Source organism: Camelus bactrianus, chromosome 8 (assembly GCF_048773025.1).
Source record: "Camelus bactrianus isolate YW-2024 breed Bactrian camel chromosome 8, ASM4877302v1, whole genome shotgun sequence".
NCBI classification, from domain to species: Eukaryota; Metazoa; Chordata; class Mammalia; order Artiodactyla; family Camelidae; genus Camelus; species Camelus bactrianus.
Window position 1 is genome coordinate 76795272 of NC_133546.1, and position 25217 is coordinate 76820488.

Genomic DNA, 25217 nt, shown 5'->3' on the forward strand with positions numbered 1-25217 from the left:
GAGAGATACTTTTATAATTCAGATTTGAGAAGCAGTTTTCCTTTTCTTTTTTTGTACTTTTTAATTAATTAATTAATTAATTAATTAATTTATTAATTTATTAATTTATTTTTAATTTGTGGGGAGGAGGTAATTAGGTTTAGTTTTTTTTTTTAGAGGAGGTGCTGGGGATTGAACCCAGGGCCTTATGCATGCTAAGCATGCGCTCTATCACTTGAGCTATACCCCTCCCCACTAGCAATTTTATTTTTCTTAAAGGAATGACTTTCCTTTCCAGAACAAGGAAGCTTAAAGAGCTTAGTAGATCATTGAAGGTGGACATAAAGTTATTATTTTAGCTGATCTATATGCCCATGTGTCTGTAACCAAACTGAATACACATATGTGCATGCATAAAAAAATAAATAAAAAAGAAAACATGTCTTTGATTAAGAAAAGAGGGCTTACAGTAGTGGACTGGAGGCAGCATTACATAGGGATAATTTGTTCTAGAGTTTTCACACATGGTAGGCATGCAATTAACAACTGTTGCATGAATTAATGGATGGTGAGTGAATACATTCTCACTAAGACAATGAGATACGGGTCTTCTCTAAGCTCTAATCAACAGTCATGACCCAGCTAACCACCACAGGACTGAACACTGAGAGGCCCACCTAGAAGCCCGGGCGAGTAATTGCTTCATTTGAGTTTTGTGCTGTATAGCCAGGCAGTAGGAGGTTATTACACACACACACATACATACACACACATACATACACATACATAATCATATATGCCATATGTATCATATATGTTATATATATGTATTGTATGATGTTTGCTATAGGTTCATTTTCAACAAGTTTAATCTGATTAAGGAGGTTCCTTACATTTTCTATCTTTCTAAGACTTTTGGTTGTCATCTATACATAGGTGTGGAATTTTATTAATTTTTTTAACATTTATTCTAGATGATCGTGTGATCTTTTTCTTTTTTGCTGATGGGATGATTTCCATGATTTACTTTTTTTTAACACTTTTTATTGAAATACAGTTGATGTACAATATCATATGTTACAGGTGTACAATATAGTGATTCACAGTTTTTAAAGGTTATACTCCATTTATGTTATTGTAAAATACTTGCCATATTCCCTGTTGTATGATATATCCTAGTAGTTTTATTTTGTAGTATTTTATTTTTATTTTATATATTTATTGTATACATATTTACATTATATATTTATTATGTAAAATACGTAACAGTTTGTACCTCCTAACCCCCTGTCTCCATATGGTCCCTCCCCCTTCGCTCTTCCCACTGGTAACCACTAGTTTGTTCTCTACATCTGTGAGTCTGGTTTTTGTTGTTGTTGTTGTTGTTGTTGTTATATTCACTGGATTGTTGTAGTTTTTAATTCCACGTATAAGTGATATCATATAATATTTGTCTTCTCTGACTTATTTCACTTAGCATAATGCCCTCCAAGTCCATCCATGTTGCTGCAAATGGCAAACTTTCATTACTTTTTATGGCCGAGTAATATTCTATTGCATTGCACTACATTTCCTTTATCCAATCATCTGTCAATAGATATTTAGTTTGCTTCCATATCTTGGCTATTGTAAATAATGCTCCTATGAACATTGGGGTGCATGGACCTTTTTGAATTAGTGTGTTTGGGGTTTTTTTTGGATATACACCCAGGAGTGGAATTACTGGATTATATGGTAGTCCCATTTTTAGTTTTCTGAGAAACCTCCATGCTGTTTTCTACACTGGCTGCACCAATTTACATTCCCACCAACAGTGTATGAGAGTTCCCTTTCCTCCACATGCTTCCCAAAATTTGTTATTAGTTTTCTTTTTGATGATAGCCATTCTGACAGTTGTGAAGTGATACCTCATTATGGTTTTGATTTGCATTTCCCTGATGATGAGTGAGGTTGAGCATCTTTTCTTGTGCCTATTGGCCATCTGCACTTCCTCTTTGGAAAAGTGTCTATTCAGGTTTTCAGCCGATTTTTAATTGTTTTTTGGAGAGGTTTTTTGATGTTGAGTTGTATGAGCTGTTTATATATGTTGGGTATTAATCTCTTACCAGTCATATCATTTGAAAACATTTTCTTCCATTCAGTAGGTTGAGTTTTCATTTTGTCAGTGGTTTCCTTTGCTGTGCAAAAGCTTTTAAGTTTAATTAGGCCCCATTTGTTTATTTTTGCTTGTATTTATATTTTTTAACTATAAAGCATTTTTTATTAATGAAATTCTTTTAGGAAAATTGATTTGAAACTAGTGGATCACTTATTTTTTTCCAATCACAAAGGGCAGTCAAATGTGCTTACACATATTCAAGAAATCAATCATCTAAGTTATAAATAATTAGTAGTTCATTTGTGTCCTTTTTTTTTTAGATTCATATAAGTGATATCATACGGCATTTTTGTTTCTCTTTCTGGCTTACTTCACTTAGAAGAACAATCTCCAGGTCCATCCATGTTGCTGCAAATGACATTATTTTATTCTTTTTTATGGCTGAGTAATATTCTATTCTTTTGCTTTTATTTCCTTTGCCTTAGGAGACAGATCTGATTTACTTTTTTTCAAAAAAAAAATCTTTTATTGAAGTGTAGTTGATTTACAGTGCTAGTTTCAGGTGTATAGCAAAGTGATTCAGTTATACATATATACACACATATGTATTTTCTTTTCAGATTCTTTTCATTATATGTTATTACAAGAAATTGAGTAGAGTACCCTGTGCTATTCAGTACGTCCCTGTTATTTACCTATTTTATATATAGTAATGTGTGTCTGTTAATCCCCAACCCCTAATTTATCCCTCCCTACCCTTTCCCCTTTGATATCAGTTTGTTTTGCATGTCTGTGAGTCTCTTTTTGGCTTGTAAATAGAATTTGTATAAATTTTTGTTTTTAGATTCCACATATAAGTGATATCATATGATATTTGTCTTTCTCTGGCTGACTTACTTCACTTAATGTGATAATCTCTAGGTTGATCCATGTTGCTGAAAATGGCATTATTCCATTCTTTTTTATGACTGAGTAGTATTCCAGTGTATAAATATACCATAGCTTCTTTATCCAGTCATCTGTCGATGGGCATTTAGGTTCCTTCCATGTCTTGGCTATTGTAAATAGTGCTGCTGTGAACACAGAGATCCATGTGTCTTTTCAAATTATGGTTTTGACTGTTAATACAGTTGCATTTCTTTTAGTATATTCCACTTGGTATGGATGTATACATTTTCATATATGGCTGTATTCACATAATAATATTTGTCTTAGTATATGTATATCTCTATTTATGAGAAAGATGGTCTATAATTCTATTTTAATAATTTGGTGCAACTGCAGTGTTGATTTTACACTGGCTTCATAAAATAAATTGAAAGATATTTAAAAACAAACAAACAAACAATAAAACAGTGCCCTGAAGGAATGTTGCAGCCAAGGTGACCCGGAGTTTCCAGTGGGTGAGTGGAAAGGCAGCTGGCAACGTGGAGGCTGGTGAACCAGCAACAGGGTACTTTCAAGACACCGTGTCAAGACTTTCATTCCTGGAGGCGACTACCAAGAACAAAGCTGAGATGCCCCCATGCCAGGGTACTAGTCAACAGCTAAAGGAATTCAAGTTTGGAAATGACTGTGATCCTCTGACCAGAGCTGAAGCCCTCCCTTGTGTGGCATGAATGGGTGATTCTTGCTGGATGGATGTGTTGGCGAGCAACACTTTAAAGCACTGGACTGCAATTAATTCATGCATATTTATATGTGTCTGTACATGCACACACGCACACACACACACACACACACACACACACGAAATCATATCCTGAGATTTAAAACACTCAAACTCTGAAAAAACCTGTATCATGAAGGCATTCCTTACTTCAGCCTGAGAAACAGAATGGGCCATTCTGGTCAAAGAAGTTTCTGCTACTCCAGTCATTCTCATATATCCAACACAAGGCATCGTGAAGATGGTCTCTGGAGAGCCCTTATAAAACCCATTCCTTTGAGAACACAGTCCAAGGGCTCATAAAACTCTAAGTGCTGTGAATTAGTTCAGAGTGTCTGCAGACCTTATAATTTGTATGCAAAATTATAAGGATGCTTTTCAGAGTTTTTCTAGGACTTCTGCCAAATTCTCAAACCTCTATCATCCAGAAGAACTTCCGAAGCATAAATTCACAGATATTCTAGAGTGATGAATTCAACACCTATCACCAGACATCTAAAATATGACACATATTTTAGAAAGAGTCACACACCCATTACGACTTGAATATTCCTGTCAGAAGTAGAGTAATCTCCCAGAGCTCTATATGTTATGGTTTATCTTGTTTAATTATATCTAGTAAACTTCAATAAAACGTTATTAAATAAAAAATTAATTTGGATCTTTGTATATTTAGGGTTTTTGTGGTTCTAACCATGTGTAATATGAAATAAAAGGTACTGTGGCAATAAGCAAAAGTAGAGTGTATCTAGTTATACATAGATTGTGATACATGTATATAACAGTGGTGTACTGGTAAACTAGCCCTAAAAATAAAACAAAACCAAAATTCACCCCTCCCCTGCAAAAAATGAATGCATAGCTTTGTATATTATCAGATATGATTCCTTTCATTTGCTTTTAAATTTCACAAACAGCTCACCTAAAAAAATAGTTTCACTTCAAGGATATTCAAGGTCAACCCATAAAAACCATATATATTTTTTACAAGTTCATGTGTCTAGTATTTTTATATGTCGGCTAAATTTCAGTTAATGGTAAAAATTACAGAAGCTTATGTTTCCAAAGATTAATTAACTCCTTTTTAGAGACTGTGGGGGAAATAACAAACTGAACCTGAGGTAAGTCTGGAAATGCATGAACGTGAGTAGCAGTGGTGAGTCTTTATTGAGCACTGATTACCTGCTACAGCGATGCTAAGATCCTTACAGGAACTGTGTTATTGAATCCTCTCAAAAGCCCTGTGACATAGATATTATCTCCACTTTAAACAGGAAAGAAATGAAGACGGAGACATTCAGTAACTCAGCCAGATCCAACAACGCAGAAGTTTTTTTCTGACTCCGAATCCCAAGCAGCTTAAAAGCGATGTGTTGGTACTTCTTGGTCTACTTCCGGTCCTCAGCACCCCTTCCAAACAACACTGGGTCTTGTGGCCCCCAGTTTCTTCTTCATTTTTAATCTTCCCATCCACATCAGGAAATCCTTCTTCCTGAAAATGATTTTCAACTTTGTCCCTCTTCTTCTCAATATGCCTCAGTCTCATGTATAAAGTGACAAGCAAAAATAAAACTCTAAACCTTGAAACTGCGCTTGACCTTATGTTGCATCTCATCAAAATTTTACACCATAGTCTTCGCTGTATACCTCAAACTAACATTGTAAATCAACTATACTTCAATAAAAAAATTCAAACAAATTTTTTTACACCATAGTAGCAAAAAACAAAGAAAAACTAAAACCACTCAGTTGTAGTCTCCTTTCCCTCTGACTGTTTCTCAGGACACTTGCCTCTCTCAAGAATGAACTCTTTTTACTTTCCAGATTCATACACAAGGCCCAGAGTCCCTTAGATACTAACCCTTTCCAAAACTCAGAGCATCGCAGCCACGAAGCTGCAGACCTTGGGATGGGCAGAACCTTGAGCTATCCGCTCTGTCCGTCACTGCCCCCTCTTTTGCCTCAGTGAGCCATGTATCTTCCCATTTTGTAGCCAAGACTGAAAAAGGCAGAAAGCATTACCCCATGTAGCCCAACAAACAGGACTAGTCTTTAAGGCACTGGTTTCAAAAAATAATTTTAGCAGCCTTTCTGGGAGTGTCATTTTATTCAGAAGCCTCAAATTAAAAAAAGAAAACAAATCTTTGGTTAAGACTCTGGGAAGGGGGACGGTGTAGCTCAGTGGTAGAGCACATGCTTAGCATACATAAGGTCCTGGGTTCAATGCCCAGAACCTCCATTAAAAAAAAAAAAAAAAAGAAAGTAAAGAAAAACAAGAAAGAAAAGAAAAGGAATTTAATTTTTTTAATTTAAAAATAATTTAAAAAATACTCTGGAAACTTGGACACCCACCCCTGCCCATCCCTGACCAGCCTGAGAGATTCCAGCATCCCCCATTGCTCTCAGTGGCACTGTTTGAAAACTATGTTGAATATTTAACAGATGTCAGATATACATGTATGTATATATAGCTTTTCCTGAGTGATCTGGTCAGTTCTGCAGCCTCTCCTCATAAACAAAGTCAAACAAAAATCTATCATTTGTCCAACATGCACCTTCCTTCCAGGTAAAATTAAACTTGAAAAAAATGCCTATTTATTCAATTGAACTGGTTGGGAAATGTTAGAAATGATAAGTGATGGTTTTTATTAAAAATGCTATGAAAGTATTGAGTAAAAATCAACAGATGTTGTCCAAGTTGTCTCAGGCCTCACAGCTGACAGTGAAATATGATCGGCCCAAATTCCAGCTCAGACTCAGCCCCGGGACCTGTGAGAGTGTCTGTGGCGGCCGCTCGAGTCTCGAGTCTCTGGTGAGTCAGCACGTGTCACGTCTAGAACCCTCCTCAGACCCACATCCTCTGCTGGCTGCTGCCTCTCTGCTACTCTCCAGAATCATCATCTTCACTGCCTTACCTGTGCCTTACCTTCGTCCCTGCCCACTCTGACCTGATTTCTATTTCGACAATTCTGCAAGAAAATAAAAAACAGAAACAGTGGCTTCTCCAAACGACCTCCCTGTTGCCAAATCCAAAATCCCCATCTCTACTGATCTCTTTCCAGCATTTCCCTGTTGAAGCTTCTTCGGTGGCTGTGGCGGTGATGCTGACTTGGCTTTTTCTATTTCCACCTCCTTCTCTTCTTCCTTGTCCCATACCCGAAAAGACCGTGCCCTCCAGTGCCCCCAGGTTGGGTCCTCAGGCCATATTTTTTTCAAGTCAGTCTACCTATTTTCCCGGTAGTCTGGTCCCAACCCATCCCTTCCAGCGTATATGAATATGATTCTCAAATTTTGACTCTTAGCTCCCCCTGGAGATGCAGATCCACATATCCTGTTGGACACTTCCACTGGGCTGTCTCAATTGGCACACCAAACTCCACATGAGGTTAAACTCAACATTGTCCGCATTCCTTGGTGGCCGCACCAGATAGTCTCAAGTTCAGTGAATCATACCACAATGTACCCACAGACTCCTGCCTGAAAACTGGAGGTTTGTCTTAACATCTGTCCATGCATGGGAGCTCTCAGTAATCTCTGCATAATCTCTGCATCCCCAGCTGGGAAGGGGGGCTTGGGCCATGCCTGGGTGTACGAGTCACACTTTTTCTCTTTTTTTTTTTTTGGCATTAAACTGAACCAATGTCAAGTGCTTTTCTGACAGTGGAAATAGGAACACATGGAGTTTCTCGCTTTATGTCTGTCAGTGGCTCCTTACTCAAGTCAGAATGCTGCCTTACTCCTCCATCTCCTCTTCACAGCCACACCTTCAAAAGCACCCTGGGCTCCAGGAGAATCCAACCTCTAGTCAATCTCAAAGATCAGCTCTCAAGCCTTCTCAAGTGATTTCCTCTTTGAATTTATTTATTTATTTTTAATGGAGGGACTGGGGATTGAACCCAGGACCTCGTGCATGCTAAGCACTACCCTCCCCTGAGCTCTACCAATTACTGAGCTCTACCCTCCCCTCGTGTTTTCTCTTTGAATCCTCTGCCCTGATGACTTCACCAAAGTCCAGCTATTCCTCAAGCCTGAGCTCAGCTATTCGACTCTTCAGGAAACCCTCCGTGTTTCTGTCCTGTGCAAACCACCACAAACTCATCGTCACAACAGAATTACTTACTATTTACCTATCTACCCAACCGCATCACCAGTCCACCAACATGACAAAAATCAAGATTACTTTCATCTCTGCACCCACTCCAACTAGCACAGCACCTGAATGCTTCCTTGGGGAAGAGACGAATAGGTCTGGGAGATTCCTAAAGGAGGCTTCCTCAATTCCTCTTTGAAAGTTATGGTAAAATGGCAGTACCACTAGGGGGCACAGAATTATAACAGAATTTTCCCATCCACTGGAGCCAAGGAGATAGTTTCCTTCTGTTAGCAACTTCTTCACATAGTTTCTAAATATATGGATCTTAGGAAGATCAAATAAAAGATAAAATTAAAATTAAATCAAATTAAAATATCAAATTTGAACTGTATTCAAATTACTTCCAGAAAGAAGTGTTCAAGTAGTTGACTGAGAGTGATGTTGCTATGCTAACATCTCAGAAAAAAATGAAATCAGCTTTACTCAAGTACAATGAACATTTATGAATAAAATTGAAGGTAGTGTTAGGGAAAAGGTAAAAATGTAAATACAATTCCAGGAAATTGATACTATGAGATTTGGGGCTGTTTCAAAATTTTCAATACAAAATAAAATAAAATAAAATAAAATAAAATAAAATAAAATAAAATAAAAGAGTATCTATGCAGGGAAGCCTTTATTTCTGCAGGCAAAGGGAAGAGAACATTGAGGGTGTTTCTGTGTTTGAAATAAAACCCCAAATCTTGCTTTACAACAACTACTGGTCACTTTCCAATACTTTTATTTTGGAAGGAAAAACTGTCAAAATTACTAACACACAATAATAGGCTAAACTTTTTTTCTTTCAAAAGTTAATAGAGCTTAGTAGTTAAAAATCTGGCTTTGGTTTTTGTTTGTGTGGCTTTTGTGTGGCTTTTGTTTTTGCATTCAATACCTGTAAGTTTGAGTCCTGACTCAACTACTTATCCGTCTTGAAAAACTACTAACTTGCCGGAGCCTCAGTTTCTTCCCCTCTAAACTGGATCTGACTGTGGTGTCTGTGTACGAAGCCATTGTCAGAATCAAGGGACATGAGTCTTGTAAACCACAGTAAATACACGCTAAATATTTGCAGTTATTTTGCTCTGACAATGGTGATCAGCACGTTATTTTAGTGGTTCCTAAGAATATAAATTTCGATAGTTGCTGGGATGAAAATGGTGAGACTTTCTGAGGCTTTTCCCCACTATGTGTCTGCATCCCTGGGGCAGAGGCTGCTCTGAAGGGGACTCACCTCACCCACTGCAGGCAGGGCTGGGACCCTGCTGTATTAGAACCTCCATGTGGTCTGGCCAGGCTCCTGTGATGTCTGATGTTGCCCTGAGTGGTGCTCTGATTAATGTCTGCTTATGGGGGAGACAGATTGAGAAGCTTAGCATCATATCTCTTAGATAAGAATCCTTAATCGACTAAAAATGATACTGTGATACACAAAAATAATAAGAGGAAGTAAATATATGTCTTGAATCCATGGTTATAAGAAGACACCTGAGAAACACACTTATAGTCCTGTGCTTGTGGGCTTGGGCATGATCTCACGGGAGGGAATTAAAGCTGAGGGAAAGGCGGTGCAGCTTCCAGGGTACACTGCTCAGGAGTTGGGAGACTTGGCTTCCACTTCCAAGGCAAGTCACTGAACAGCAAACAACACTGGGTTCCTATTTCTTAACCATCAAATTCCCTTTCTGCTCTAAGGGTTGAGGATTTTATTTATCATCACCACTGTTTGACCCAGAATTTCATGGCAAATCAAGATGCACCCACATCACAAAAAAGTAGCATTTAAATTACTCACTAGTAGATCAGAACCATGACCATGACTTGATGGGAGGGTAGGTTATGGTGGGAGGGGAGACAGATGGGAAGGTGTGGGGGGAGTTCACGGAGAAGAAGGAAATGGGGAGAGTCATGGGGTCACCGACATTTTGTGAAACCAACTCACACTGAGTTATTTGTGCCTTAAAAATCTTTCCTGGATGTCTCTAGCTCTTGGATAGAATTTTCAATATTACTATTTTAGAGTGGCTTTCAGAAGAGAAATATAAAGGGATAGAAGGCACACTAAAATAAACTATGTCCAGTCACCATTTTCAATGGAAACCATCTCCAGGTAGACTTCAGAAGGTAAGTTTTCAAGGTCATAAATTTCAGGCAGGCATCTTACAGTGTGTTGTAAAAAGCCCAACCAACCACTTCCAAAGGATGGGGAGGCCCCATCAACTCCGGTGCTCTACGTTAGAAATAAACACTTGCCTCTGAAAAAGGCAGCTGTATTTCACCTTTTATACCTCTCTGGAGTGCTCTGATGTGATGATTATGCCAAGAATATGCACTACTATATCGTTTTACTCTGTGCTATATGCCCACCTTCTCTTTTGATACTTAGGTTTTAATATTTCAGGAAAAAAAAAATGAAAGGTGGTTTCCTAGCAACAGCAAAGGCACAAACACAGAAAGCGCAGTGTTTTCCCCACAGTGAATTCCTGTCTTTTGAGGCTAGTTAGCTGGTAGTAGAGGAAGCAAGGTACACACAGAAGATCTGGAAGGAGAGGCCACGTGGCCTCACCTGTCCTTACCTTCCCAAGCATGCAAAGGTCGGGTAGCCAGGGCTTGCAGCTAAACCCACTTTTAGGAGCCTGGTTGGAAGAGACCCTGAAATAAAACCATGTGCTCTTTTATAAGTACTCTGCTAAAGAGGCAAACCACCGCTCGGTGGAAGGGATACTGAACCAGGGGGCGAGATTGCTGGGTTCCTAGTAACCCTCATGCTAACCACCTGTGGACGCTTGGGCGGGGCTCCTCCGGGTTCTGTCTCTAACTGAAGGTTATTCTAGAAGACGGGATGCCCCAGATCCTTCTCAGTTCTAAATCACTACTGACCACTTTTTTTTTTTAAGTTTCATGGCATTTTCTTAATTACATCACGGTTTCACTAAAATCATTGTTGCCCTGCTCCTGCCCCCCAGAGGAAAGCATCACTGGGAAATTTAGCGACTGTTCTTGTTTTTGTTTTGCTTTGCGTTTTTTAATATAAGAAGCGTGACCCTGTCAGGCCTTCCCGAAGCTTCCTGCCTGCACCCAGGAGATGGAAGCGACCCGACCCACGTGGTGGTGCTGGTCAGAGTTTGCAAGAAGGCAAACCGCTCGGTTCAGAGGAAATGGTTTTCATTTCCCGGCCTGCCCCAAACCCAAGATGTTCACGTTGAGATCATGCACAGGAGTCATTTTAAGCCTAGTTCTTTCAACCTGAAAGTCCCTGCGCAGAAACTCCGCGGGGAGTCTAAATATAGCAAGAGCAAACTCCCCCCGCCCCAGCCGGGGTCCTCGCGTGGCTTTGGGGCTCTAGGGCTGGAGAACTGACCGCAGGGCGCTATCTGCATCTGCCTTGAAGAGCAGGGCGCGGGGCAATCCCTGTCGCACCCCCACAGGGCGTGTGTGGGAAGTGCACGAGGGGACCGCGGTGCTGGTGCTCGGGGCTGGCGGTCATGTGCAGCTAGTGCCCACTGCCCAGAGGCTCAGGCTCGGGGAAAGGATGGAGGGGAGGGGAGCAGGGTCCCGCTAGGGTCCTGGAGCTGGCGAGAGGGCTGCGCGGAAATCAGAGCGATAACAGTTAAGAGTAAAGCATTTCAGTGACACTCCTGCCGGGGACAGGAAGGAGCTGCCGGATTGCACACAGAAAGGAGTTGGGAGAACATCTATCTCAGAGGGGCGAGACAGGGGAAAGGAGACTTGCCCCGGTTTTAGGCTTCTGGAAGGCAAGGGCGCATGGAATCACTACCTTGGAACCAGCTGCTCCGGCTTTGTGGTGGAATCTTAAGTTTTCCCTGCAGTTTAACTTCATGATCGTTTCCTTCACATGGGGAGAGGGGGGTCCACTCTGCTGGAAGAAGTTCTCAAGACTGGCTTTCTTTCTGTTTCCTCGCGCTGACTGTGATGTTAACTGTTTACGCTTTATGGTACAGACCTGCTGACGGCCAGAGGCCGCAGCCAGTGGCACCGTGGCCTTCCTCCCTCCCAAAGGCTTGGGGCTTTGGATCGCTCTAGTGTCCGAGGCACTGGGAGACCCAGCCGGTCGTCACTCGAGACACGTCTCTCCCCTTGTAAGTTACAGCAAACAGGGGTGTGGTGAGGACGTCGCTGAGCCGGTGTCCAGGGCGCTCCATCCCCACGGATTTTTCTGTCACACACCAGAGCCACCGCTGCTGCCGAGACTTGGCCGTTTTACGACTTTCTCGAACTTCCACGAAAATTTCTTGACGGAGAGAACCCGGTTTCTTCTTCCGAGCTCCGCGAGGCTGTCAGGCAGAGTCCCCGAGCACTCGTTAATCGCCGAGGAGCCACTTAGGAGTTTTTCCGCCCTCCCCCCTCACCACCACCCTACCCCCAATCCCCCGACCCCGGTAGGAGAAGGATGTGCAGCTACTCGCGGCTGGCGGTCTGATGCGGGGATGGAAAGGTACAGCCAGCCAGCCGGAGTGAGCTGCGGGGAGATGCCCGATTCCCACCTCGCCGGCTCGGCAGTCCTGTCCCGCAGGTCTGCACGCTGAGCTGCCAAGACTCGCCAGCTGCGCGGGGACCGGAGGGCCACCGCCGGGAGTCTCGGCGCGCGCGCTCTGGGACTGTGTGGTACCTGAAGGGTCGGGCTGGGCGGGGCGGGGCAGGGCGGGGCAGGGCGCGGCGGGGCGGGGCCGTTGCCGCTCACACCCCCGGCGGAAGGATGGCGGGACCTGCGAGCGCGGCAACGTAGCGGCGGAAGGACCAGCGACCCGCTTCTCCAGTTTGTCGTCTGCGCGCGATACCCGCTTTCCCTTCTGGACAGTTCCGAAGTCCCCAGGGCAACAAACCAAAGTCGCGCCTCGGAGAGGGGCTTGGGAGCCCGGTCCTCTCCTGGAGAGGAGGCGGACGTGGTCCGGGCGTGGGGAGCGGGAGAGAGAGCAGAAAAAGGGAGCCCGGCTGGGCGTGCGCGCTTAGGAGCGCAACGCGAGCGGCCCTGCGCCCTCCCGGGGGCCCACTTTGGAAGGAGGGGGTGTCAACCGCGGGAACGGAGGAAGCGGAGAAACCCTCTCTCCGAGGGACGCCCCCAACAGGTCCCTGGTTCCGCCTTCGAAGCCAAAAGCTGCTAGAACACGGAACTCCGCGGCCTCCTCCGCGCGCCCCCTCCGCCCCCGCGCGTAGCCCCGGAGGCTCGCGTCCCCGCCCCCGGCTCAGCGGTGGCGGGCCGGCGGGCGCCCCGTCGGCCGCGGCTTCCTCCCCGAAACCCGCCGGCCAGCGCGCATGAGGCCGCTGCCCCCGCCGCGGGCCCAGGCGCCCCCCTCGCGGTGCCCGTGGTGATGCCATGCCCCGCCACCACGCGGGAGGAGAGGAGGGCGGCGCCGCCGGGCTCTGGTTGAAGAGCAGCGCGGCGGCGGCGGCGGCGGCGGCGGTGGCGGCGGGTGGGGGGCGCCCGGGCGGCGGCATGAAGGATGTGGAGTCGGGCCGAGGCCGGGCGCTGCTGACCTCGGCGGCCGCCAGGGGCGACGGCCTGCTGCTGCTGGGCCCCCGCGCGGCCGCGCTCGGCGGCGGCGGCGGCGGCCTGCGGGAGAGCCGGCGGGGCAAGCAGGGGGCCCGGATGAGCCTGCTGGGAAAGCCGCTCTCCTACCCCAGCGGCCAGAGCAGCCGGCGCAACGTGAAGTATCGGCGGCTGCAGAACTACCTGTACAACGTGCTGGAGAGACCCCGCGGCTGGGCGTTCGTCTACCACGCTTTCGTGTGAGTATCCGCGCCCCTCACGCGGTCCCGGTCACCTCGGCGGCGGGGCCCTTCCGCCCGGTCCCCCCGGGCTGCTGGGCGCTGACGCCCGGGCCCGGCACGCGCTCACACACACACACACTCGCGCGCGCGCACGTGGCGGCGTTTATTTCTTTGCACTGTTCAGGGTCGTCCTCCTAGAGCTTTCCACACCACCCCCCTCACCCCACCTCTCTGCTTCTCCGGAGCGACCTTTCTCCCCGAGTGCAGTCAGTGAGCCGCCGTGCCGCTCTGGGCACGCCGCGGTACTTGACAGTACTCGGTGCGGATAACTGGGAGCGATCAGGTCCCGAGAGACGTCAACTTCAACCGAGGGGGGCGCCCGGGAGCTGAGGCCAGGGGAGGACGCTCGCCCGTGCTTGGGAGAGTGTGTTGGAGAGGTCAGGAGGTGATGGCGAGGAAGACGCGGGAAGGGGTGGGGAGGGGAGAGGAGAAAGGGAGACCTGGGTGCTCAGTCTCCGGAGCGGAGCTGGGGGAGCCCCTACTTGGTGGGGAGAACAGCTCGGTTTACAGTGCGCCCGGAAACACGCCTCGCCACCACCTCCGCCACCACTAACGGAAACTCTGTCGGTGCCTGGAGTCCTTCCTGCCACAGAGGTGGCCAAGGTTTAGAAGAGGCGAGCAGGGCGGGCGAGGAGATGCTCCCGCGCAGTGGCAGGGGCCGGTGGGGAGCCCCGCGCGCGGAGGGGCCGCGGCAGCCACGCAGACCAGCAGCTAGGGGCAGGGATCAGGCAGGGGGTTAAGTAGGCATTTGTGGCTGTTAGTCAAAGTGTGTATGTGGGTGTGTTAAGTAAGCCGTCACCATCTAGCAGAGCATGCTTAATGAGAAAATGATTGGAAGCAAATGTTGATTTTTCCCTTAGGCATTTCAGACCTTTCAGTGGCTTGAAAGTTTACTACTGTTTTTCCCACAACGTCCATTCATGCAGCCTCCTGCTAGAGTTAGGTTTATGTGGATATTTTAAGGTACTTTTTATGCTGTTACGCCCTCATTTTTTTTCTTCTCCTTCTTCCTCTTCTTTTTCTCCTCTCTTTTTAGTTCTTTTTTTCCTTGCTTCTGTTGTTAAAATGAAATGGAAAGACGTCAGCCTAGGAGACCAGTAGAGAAAGTTGCAGGCACTCACTGATAGGTTCCTTGTTTCCTGGTAAAATAGGTTTTGAACACACAAATTGAGTTTCTTTTCGAAATGAGGCATATCATCCTAACACAGCTTTCACCTGGGACGGAGGATTGGCATCAACTCCAGAAAGATTTTTTTTGAAATAATATGGAAGTGGAGGGGCTGGTTTTATAAATAGGTGAACCTGGAATTTAACCGCGTAGTGGTCAGGAAATTGGTGGAGTCTACAATCTGTGGGCCTCTGGTGTTCGGAAAATTTTACAGTCCCAGATTGATGTGAACCTGCAGCATTCGGTGGAATATTCCAGCCAACTTGCCATCTGACAATGTACACAAGGCGAACGTTGTGTAGCATCATTATTACATCAAGAGTTATAATGTATGTGAGATTCATGTTGATTTAAATGCGGTCCCTGCAGTAGAACATAGACATAGAGGAACACTCCAGATACTTTTCATGTTCATCCCCTCTAAGTTGATATGTAATTAACCTGATGAATCTGATAAATTATTTTGACCTGTTAAGATCTACTAAAACATGTAGGAATAATGATCTGTGTTCAATTTGGCAGCAGAATATATCCTGTATGGAAAATAGCTTTTTTTTTTTTTGCAAGTGTATGCTTAGAATATTCATAGCTTTAAATTTACAATATGATGCTATATAGTGGCCTTTCATTTTTGGTGATTTACATACTATCCATTCAGAGAGGGTTAGAGACAGCCTTGGTGAGTGCTTGTGCTTTGTATCTTCTAAGTGTTGTCCTTGATCGTGAACGAGGATGTCTTTTAATGCAACACTTTCTTTTCAATCTGTTGGTGTTTAACAGGTTTTTCTGGCTGTACAGAATTGTAAAATTTTGACAAATGATTTTTCAAGAGGTTCAAGCTGGGATAATTCTCTACTCACCGGGCTTTATCAGGCCATCAGCAACTGTAGTGGTAGATACAAAATCAATTATGTACTTGTTGGTACATGTACAATTGTGAAGTTTTACTTATGCGTTTCTAGAATCCAAAGCTGTAATGCTTGGGCGATTAGATAGGGGTGCTAGTTCCAAATGAGCCCAAAGAAGGAGTGGATAGTATCCTCTTCTGGAAGGATTCAGCACAACCACAGCTGACCCTGGGGGCCAGGCCACCTTTGGCAATTGCTGCTTATGATTTTAAGTAAGCTTGAGAATAGCCGGACTTTACACATTAAATTAATAAAGGAAAGTTACTTTGAGGTCTGAGTCTAACCAGACCATTAATAATAAAGGAAATTGTAAGAAAACAGTTTCTAAATTGGTGTGACTAACTAATTCCTGGCCAGCCTGGGAATCCCCAGATCTTACTTTAATAACACTTTTTCAAGCACGTTAAGGTTCTTGCCAAGAACAAGTGCACTGTGATTAATGAGGTACTTCGGGGATGGATTTACTTGGTGGACCAGCGTTTTCATTGCAAAGAAGCAAGAAAAGGGTGTTTAAAGTTATGTTTCAGGTAAAGAAAAATTTCCATTCAACATGCAAAAGTCATTATCATCATGGTATTTTCATGGTATAGAGTGTGGTTTCAAGTGTATATATCTGAGCCTGCTAATGAGATGGCTGGCAAGAACAAGAGGTGACTTGCTTCAGTTTCCTCAAATCTTCATAAATTAGTGGAGATTAAGAGAATCCGTTCCCTTGTTGTTCTTAAGGATTTACCCAACAGCCGTGTTTCCTGGTTTCCTATTTCCTGTTATCAGCCGTTCTTCAGTTTCATAGAAGAGCTATTCGCATATGAGGTGACATATTTCTTTGAATGTTGTTTGTCCATTTTCAATTCCTCCTCTTTTTAGGAAAAGTTTAGAAGTATAATGATGATAGCAGAGAAACACGGAAACACATGATGGGCTCCACGTGTTGCTGAAACACGGCCTCCATACCCCACTTACTGAATTGAGACTTGAGGACAGAGTTTTGGATGAAGTAGAAAAGGCAGTTTTCTTTCTTTGCCGGGTGGAGGAGGTCACAGTGGGCTAACACCTCTAAAACTATAAGCCTGCTGGGGAGAGAAAGTGGGGTGTTTTATAGTAAAAGTTCAAGAGTCCAAGGGGTGGAGCTGGTTTCCACAGAGACTGTGTAAACAGGGTAACACATTTTTGCAAAATTGTCCTTATTTTTGTAGGGGCACTAGTCTCCTTCCCTCTGCTGGGTACGAAGTTCACCTCCAGCTTTGGGACTCTCTTAATATTCTTGTAGCTAGAACAAAGGATGCACAGCAAGAGGCTCTGTGGAAAAGAGCTCTAGAGAAAAACGTGTGCAGTTTAAAGTCAGGTAGATAAATGCTTTTAGCCTTTTAAGCAGGCTGAGGCCTGGGATCTCCTCTGCAGCTCGAACAACAGGATACAAGGAAACCACAAGGGGTCAAGAGGAGGGCACTGAGGTCAAGAGCAGGCCACTGGGGGCAAGAGCAGGGCACTGAGCATGATCCCTGCACATAGTACCATGAGGGGGTTGGGGAGACCACCCAAGCCTCCCTCCTGTCCAGCCCGACCCTGGTAAGCAAGAGCATGATAAAAACCTTTTAAACTATTATACAGTTAAGTATTTTACGAACACCATTATAGATATCAGATGGTCATTGATGATGACAGTAGGGCCCTGCTCGGCTACACATATATAATTCGCATTGATGCAGCAAATGTTGTTCTCAGAAATAGCGAAGGAAACAGTGTCACTCATCACTGTGTCTGGTCGTCTTTGCCTGGTGTTCTGCCCTGGATCAGAATGTATAGATATTTTCCATGAGAAGATGTAATCCTGTCACCCAGGCTAGGAACCTGAAAGTCATCCTTGATGCCTTTGTTTTTCTCACTTCCTCCCACTGGCCATCCAAAGGATCATTAAATTCTGTGTTCACTCTAGAAACATTCTTCAAATCCATTTCCTTCTCTCTTTTTTTTTTTTTTTTTGCTGATGCCACTAGCCCTCTCTGTTTCTCAGTTTATCACCATTGGGTTATTTGTAATGTCCTCCAGCTTCTGTTCTCAGTCTCCCAGCTCTTTGCTCTGACAACATAGTGTTTTTCCTAAGATACAAATCTTGTATCATCCCCTCGCCTATAATCTTTCCATGAGACTTCACCATCTAGTCATCCGTTCATTCTTTTCCACACTGGCAAACATATGAGCATCTACTCTGTGCTCATTCCTAGTAAGGCAAAAAGACTCCAGCACGAGCTGACTGCGAGCTTGTGAACAAATGTGACATGATGCTGCCACAGAAGTGAGTGCAAAGTCGCAGTGGAAAAGAAGAGGAAGTAGAGGTGAGGGCAGAAAGGTCAGCACAGACTTCAAAGAGGAAGTGAGATATGAGCTGAGTTTTGACAAATGGCTGGTGCATTTTCAGGTGTAAAGGTAAAGGAGGGATCGGTAGTCTTGATGGAGAAGAGAGCTTAGGTAAAGATAGGGAGCTGTGACTCAACAGTGATTCTGGGTACTGGTAACTACTTTCAGGATAAGGACAACTTCAAGAAAAAAGGGTAGAGCAGAAGGCACATGTACCTGATCTTGGATGGCTTCAGAGGCTGGCCAGGGAATCTAGTCTTTATCCTGTAGGTAGTACTTGCTGTCAAATGGTGAAGATCAGATGAATGATGTAATCAAATACAAATTTTTGGAAAGATGTGTCTTTCATTGGTTTGCTCAATGGATTAAAAGTGCCAGATAGAACTGGCCATTGAGGAGGTAATAGCAGTTGTCCAAGTTTTCCATTCATTCTTGTACTCCTTTCTCCATAAATTCATTCCCCAAATGTTTGTTAAGTATCTACCATTCTAGAAAGGTGAGAGATGATTGTCTAAGGAACTTAGGCAGGAGCAGTGGGGACAAGGAGGAATCTGAGTAGAGAAAAGTTAAGTAGGTAGAATTAGCAGACTGTTTTCAGCAGTCTGGTGGGCGGTACGAGAAGGGTGACTCTGACTTGGGTGATTTGGGGAAGGGAAATACCATTGGCTGATGTGTGGGACCAAGGATGGAGGGCATACTTTCAGGGTGGTCCAGTGAGTTCAGACTTGCACTTGTGGAGTTTTGGATGTTGTAAGACATGTAAGGGGAGACTGTCAGCTGCAAAAACGCAACAGGGATCCAAGTACACTCAGCCTCTTTCCACTGGGCCTGAGATCAGCCACCAGAACCATTTCTGGCATGAAAAGAGGACTCCGTGAACTATTTGTGAATGAATGGCTGCCTTGACCAGTCTAGACCATCATCTAGATATCTAGATCAGATATTTAGATTGGAACCCTCTAGCAGTGTTGTGTGAGTTAAAGCAATGACCAGAACAAGTGAGCCAGCCAGGGCTGCAGAGTTAGGTGAGGACACGGGGAAAACAGAGGAGGGACACCAAGAGCAAGTGGCAGATGGAAGAGTAAGAACCCACAGGAAAACTGGTGAAAACACACCGGGGTGACCAACGTGCCCAGGAAAAAGCAGAAGACCTTATTTTCCTAAAAGCCAAGGAAGGAAGGTGTGTACAGGAAGGAGATGGTGGCCAGCGGTTTCCAGTGCTGCAGGAAGACCTGGAAGAGATGTGTGGGATTATGCTGGTTTGGTCATTCCCTGGAGGACCTCACGTAACCCCTATGACACGGCTTCTGTCCACCTTTCTTGCTGATCTCTGATGCACACCCTAAGCCCCATCCTGTGTCTGCCCCCAGACACTATTTTCTCACCCTGTTCTCTTGGACTCTCCCCACTCCTCGCGGTCTTGTGGTCCAAGACCTGCTGTTTCTTCAGAACCCAGTTCAGGGATCACTTCCTCTTGGACAGATCTCCTCTCTGCCAGAATGATTTAACAGCCCTTTATCCCAGGGCCCGTGGCTTCTAGGGAACGTCGTTACCATGGTGCTTGCCCTGCTGTGTGGTCCTCGTGAGCTCCTTGTTCTGCCTCCCGCAAGATGGTGAGCTTCCCACACAGGAAATCTCCTCTATTTCTCTCTGAATCCCAAGCACCTAATAGGTGCCTTGTATCCAGTAGACGCTCAATGAAGGCTTGCTTAATAAGTCAACAATTTTCCTCTGGAAACCTTCCCTAGAGGAGTTTCAGAGTGAACCAAGGCTGAAGGAATGACCAAGTCTTTTTGATTTTCTTAGAAGTTAAAATACTGATGATTCACACAGAGGAGAAAGGTTAAGGGGCTCGAAATAGGTGGAAATCATTGCTTTGTTTCCAACATTCCCACTAATCAACTTTGTGACTTGGAATATGTTACTTCACCCTGGGGGCTCTCCAGATCTTATCTGTGAAGCAGGGACAGTAGAGTTTGCGATCTGACCATGGTGGTGGAGGATGCTGTGGAGAGCCTGAAATCCTATCATAAGGGGAAGGAGTCCCTGTAGTAAGAATTGATCTGATCGATCTGCCATTTCCCTGTCTCAGCTCTGAGCTGCTAGGCCATCTCTTAATAGTCCACTGGAACTTCACTCCTAACTCATGGGGAGATCTGTGTCAGTAGCCAAAGGGGTCTTTCTGAAGAGTTAAACAGAATGCAGCTTCCCTCTGCTTGGAGGACGGATCTGTTTCTTGCCCGTCTCTACCCAGTTTTCTTGCAGGCAGGGGCTCTCTCTATCTTGTTCTCAGCTGTATCCCTGGCACCAGAATGGTGTCTGCCACATAGGAGACGCTCCATGCAGAAAGACTGATTCACTTACTGATACCCTGTATCTCCGAAGTAGACTACTGGTTCCTGGTGGGAGATGGAGTTTTACTCCATTGGGCCACTCCCTGTGTCAGGACTCAAATAGACCCTATGGTGAATGACTTTATATATATATATATATATATATACACACATACACACACACACACACACACACACACACATACACACACACACACATACACACACACACACACATACACACACACACACTACACACTTAAAATATACATATAAATATACAGAATATATATATATGTATATTTTGTTTGCAGTTAAGTCTTGGTCTATAGAAATTAATGTTGGCATTTTATTTTCACTCTTGCGTTCCTTAAAAATCACTGATTTCCCTTAAATATATGGATGCCACCTATGAGTTACACTGCTAGTCTAGAGACATAAAATGCTCCATCTGCCCTTCAAATGAGTCTGTTTTCAGAAATTCAGACAATTGCTATGGTATTTGAGGGTCATGGTCCAATTAGAAATGTTGTTAAGTGTTAACATTCTAGTGTTGAGAGTATGACGGCCCATAAGAAATTAAACATTAGAGTATTTTACAATGGAATGAAGGCTTGATACGAGAACCACTATAAACAAGGGAGGTCACCAGCAGCCTTCTGATAATTGCCTGTGAAGAGGCGGTGCAATTTAATTTTTAATTGCAAATGGCTATTTTGGCAGAGAGAAAGCCGGCCGAGCATGTTTTATCCCTGCCCGCTGGTGTGAAACCGCTTGGAGCCCAGTTGTTGAATCACCTCAGCTTGGAGTTAACGCGGAATGATCTGTAGACATTCTTGTTTTAACTTCCTTTTCCTTCAGCCAGTTCATGTAGGCTATTTGAAGCTTTATTTGATTTCCACCTGGGAGACTGGCCACACGACTGCATTTTTTCATCACTTTTAAAATGCTTTAATGGGTCTCAGCATTTTAGGTGAACCTTTTGATTCTTTATCAGTCTGTCTAAATAGTGAGTTTCCTAAGGGTTACTGAAGACATCTATTTATAAACTTGAAAAGTTTGAGCTTTTTCCATTTTATAGTTAGGCAGGTAGATAGATCTGTCTGTATTTGCCCACATGTATTCCACGCACACACAATTGCATACATGCACACTGCATCCCAACAGAGAATGTGTAAGTATAAATAGTTACACTTATCTTATTTCTGCACCTCTAAAAGTAAAGAAGACATTGGAATAAAAAGCAATTGCAAAGAAAAAGGTAATGTGGGGTTTATATCCTTATTTGAAAGGTATTTAAATTCAAATACATGTGAAGAGATACACTTTTCACAAACGTAGTTATGGTGCTCGGTGCTGCCATTTAGAGCACCAGTGAGGTAATTCTGGGGACTTTCGCCCATCTTCCGTCAGCGGCAGGATGGTCTTTTATAATTATCATGTTATAATTTTTTTTTCAGTCAATTCAGATGACTATTTAATAGTCATTGTGCATACCACTGAATGTGATAGATGCTGGTGGTTTAAAAAAAGGTGATGCTGTGGACCTTTGACCTCAAGGACATTCCTTGGGAATAGATTTGAATTCAATTATTGACTTTACTGATTTGATGACTACGAACAAGTTCCTTCCAATACCATTGACTTAATCTTTAAAACAGGAATAATAAATTACATCAAGGTATCACAGGATTTTATCATCACAATTATATGGTGGCCATTATTGAAACTGGAGAGAAATATAGAGATAATGTGATGGCCGACTGCCCTGTTATGTCAGAGGTCCAGGATTTCATCCTGGAGGTGATGGGCAGTTTTTCAGGTAAGCAGGGTTTAGGCAGGTGATAATGTCATCGAATTTCCATTTTAGATTGTCTACTTTGCCACCTCTCTGAATGGTGGTTGGAAGGGGACAAGCTCGAGGTAGGAAATCCATTGGAAACTCTTTTTCCAGCTGAGGCAAGAAATAATGAGGACTTGGACTGAGGGTGTGGTGGAGACAGTGGAGAAAGACAATATGGCGATAGAGTTGAAATGTATTAAGGAAGGAGTCAATGTGGAAGATGAAGAAGAGAGATGGATTTGTTCTTTCTAGGTTCCTGGCCTGGGTGGTTGGCTACATAGTGGGGACATTAACAAGATGAAGAATACAGGTGGGACAGCAGGTTGAGGGGAATGCCAGAGGTGATGAAATGAGTTTTGGAGATGCTGGGCTTTCAGTGCATGGGACTTCTAACTACATATGTCCAGCAGCCATGGATGAAGAAGCACAGACACTAGGTAAAATCACAAGGAAACCATGTCAAAGAGAGAAGGCAATAGCTCAAGGATGGAGACCTGAGGAATACCAACATGCAAGGGGTAAGCAAAGGAAAAGGAGACTCAAATGGAACAGACAGCAAGAGGTAAGGAAACACGAGACAAAAAGATGGTCAGGAGGTCATTTGAATCAAGGATATTGAGAGTTTCCAAGAATAGTCAACTATGAAATGTAGACATTGTAGTTTGGTAAGGTAAGGACCAAGGAGTTACCACTGGACTTGGCAACATGGAAACTGCCAGTGATTTTGTGACCTCATCAACAAAGTGGTTAATACAGAAGCCAGGATGTTGTGGGCTGAAAATTGAATCAGAAGTGATGAGAGGAAACAGTGAATGTGAACCATATTCAATTGGTTCAGCAGGAATATAAGAAGAGAGACAGGACATTCACTCGAAGGAAATACAGGACTAAGAGGGACAGCAAGAGGGGATAAGTCATAGGAAAGAAGATTATTTACCATTAAAAGTAGTCATTTAAATTATTGTTGCTATCCTGGGCGCTGTTCTTTTTTTCAATTTTTTACATTTTTATTGAAGTATAGTCAGTTTACACTGTTGTGTTAGTTTCAGGTGTACAGTAGAGTGATTCAGTTATATGCATATATTCTTTTTCATATTCTTTTCCATTATGGCTTATTACAGGATATTGAATGTAGTACCCTGTGCTACACAGTAGGTTCTTGTTGTTTATCTAGTTTATATACAGTAGTGTGTATCTGTTAATCCCAGACTCCTAATTTATTCCTCCTCCCACTTTCCCCTTTAATAACCATAATTTTTCTATGTCTGTAAGTCTGTTTCTGGTTTGTAAATAAGTTCACCTGTATCTTTTTCTTTTTTAGATTCCACATATTAGTGATATCATATGGTATTTGTTTTTGTCTGACTTAACTTCACTTAATATGACAATCACTAGGCATTGTTCCAAGTGCCTTACACACGTTATGTCTTTTAATCTCAGAATAGCCCTAAGAGGTACTATTCATATTATCACCTCCTTTGAACAGACTAGAATGCTGAGGGAGGGAGAGGTTCAGTAATCTGTCCATGTCAGTCCCTGAGTTAACAGCAGAAGAGGGCTTTGAACTAAGGCGGTGGGACTGAGATGGCGCATTCTTAACCACCGCTCCTTCATTGTGGATGGTACCTGGTGGCCTGGGGCCCCTTCTGTTGGATAGATAGCATCATTATAAAAACTGCATTTGGGTCTGGTCCAGCTCTTAGCAATGTAGTATATGCGTAATAAATAATTTGAGAAAAATGAATGAGAGTTCAAATCTCTTATAACCTAGTGTCAGAGGATTACATATGACTCAATAGTATTAGGAGTGTGTGTTTCTCTGTCTTCAAATTCTAACCAGCTCAAGTCTTAATTTTTCCTTGAAGTTTTTTCTTGATAGTCCTGGCTTATTTCCTTATCTTTATTTACCTCCCACAGCTTTTATTATTTGGACCATGTATTTTAGCCCTTAATTACATTCTTGCATCGCTTTCTAATTGGACCGTTTATCTCATTCTTCGCAAATAATTTGTGTCTAAAGAAACCAAAGTACTGTCTTCTTTTCTATCTCCTATGGCTTCAAGCCCAGATCTTTATTTTTAACCAAAATTCACCCAGTTCATTGCTCCCAGAGGGACTATTTGAACGTTATAACTTTTTTTCCCCCAAGCAGGAATTTCCTTAAGTTCTGCTAGATTAAGTTGTAGAGCAACTTGTATTAAGGACCCAAATGGCTATCATAACTTCTTAATACCATTTCCTGTCAACATAAAATTTCTGATTGATACTCCCATTGCAAAAACCTAAGATTTATTAAGAATAAATATGTAAAAGATTAAGTCTAAGTAGATACAAAGACTGGAAGGAAATACAAAAAAAATAAAATTAAAGCAGCAATTGCTTCATTGATGTTTTGTAATGGCTGAATGTAGAATCATTTGCCCCAAACTGATTTTTACAGGATTTTCATTCTTTAAACTAATAGAACACTCATGTTTTCTTTGCACTAATATAAATGCCTTCCATTCAGCCTCCATGTTTCTCCCCCGCCCCCTCCCCCCACGATTTTCCTGGACGTTTCTTCTTTCTCTCTTGTGTGTACCACCGTTTCTCACCCACCACCCCCAATTAAACTACTCTTAGTTTTTTTTTTTTTTTTTTTACCCTCTCTGTGCATCTGTATTTCTGGAATGAGCTTTCTCTTCATTTCTGTTTACCGCGTTGTACAATTTGATTTCTCTTCCTCTTAAAGCTGTCTGCTGGTAATCAAGGGATGCTCTGACCCTGTAATCGCTTACAGGCTCCAAGAGCGCGGCTGTGTGAGGAGATGGGGCTACGCAATTCACACATCACACTGCAGTAATTAACTGGAGCCTCTGGAAAGACTGGGGGTTACCGAACCCTACTTTTCTGGGGTTTTAGTGAGGCTCAGATTTCTTAGGAAATAAAAGAGTGAAGCC

At 43.5% G+C, this 25217-nt stretch overlaps 2 protein-coding genes across 3 annotated transcripts in view; one reads left to right on the forward strand and one right to left on the reverse strand.

The window, feature by feature from the left end:
• Positions 1-4880: 4880 nt before the first annotated feature.
• On the reverse strand, positions 4881-13215 carry LOC141578279 (uncharacterized). Its single transcript, XM_074367908.1, has 3 exons — positions 12891-13215; positions 12384-12844; positions 4881-12173 (listed from the first exon to the last, which is right to left on the reverse strand). Exons 1-3 carry the CDS (start codon positions 13213-13215, stop codon positions 11919-11921), a joined length of 1041 nt encoding a protein of 346 aa, XP_074224009.1. The 3' UTR covers positions 4881-11918.
• Positions 12750-25217, forward strand: part of KCNQ5 (potassium voltage-gated channel subfamily Q member 5) — a 451726-nt gene continuing 439258 nt past the window's right edge. For both annotated transcript variants that reach the window (XM_074368770.1, XM_074368771.1), the window contains exon 1: positions 12750-13626. In XM_074368770.1, the coding sequence (XP_074224871.1) occupies positions 13214-13626 (413 nt within the window). In that variant the 5' untranslated portion in view covers positions 12750-13213. The remainder of the gene's footprint in view (positions 13627-25217) is intronic.

Bases quoted from the DNA above. Each gene is read 5' to 3' on its own strand.
- LOC141578279 (XM_074367908.1), bottom strand. From the start codon at position 13,215: ATGGCATCACCACGGGCACCGCGAGGGGGGCGCCTGGGCCCGCGGCGG. The intron at 12,845-12,890 runs GTGGGCCCCCGG...TGCGCTCCTAAG, and splicing joins TGACACCCCCTCCTTCCAAA to CGCGCACGCCCAGCCGGGCT. The intron at 12,174-12,383 runs GTGGGAATCGGG...TCTGCCTGACAG, and splicing joins AGGACTGCCGAGCCGGCGAG to CCTCGCGGAGCTCGGAAGAA.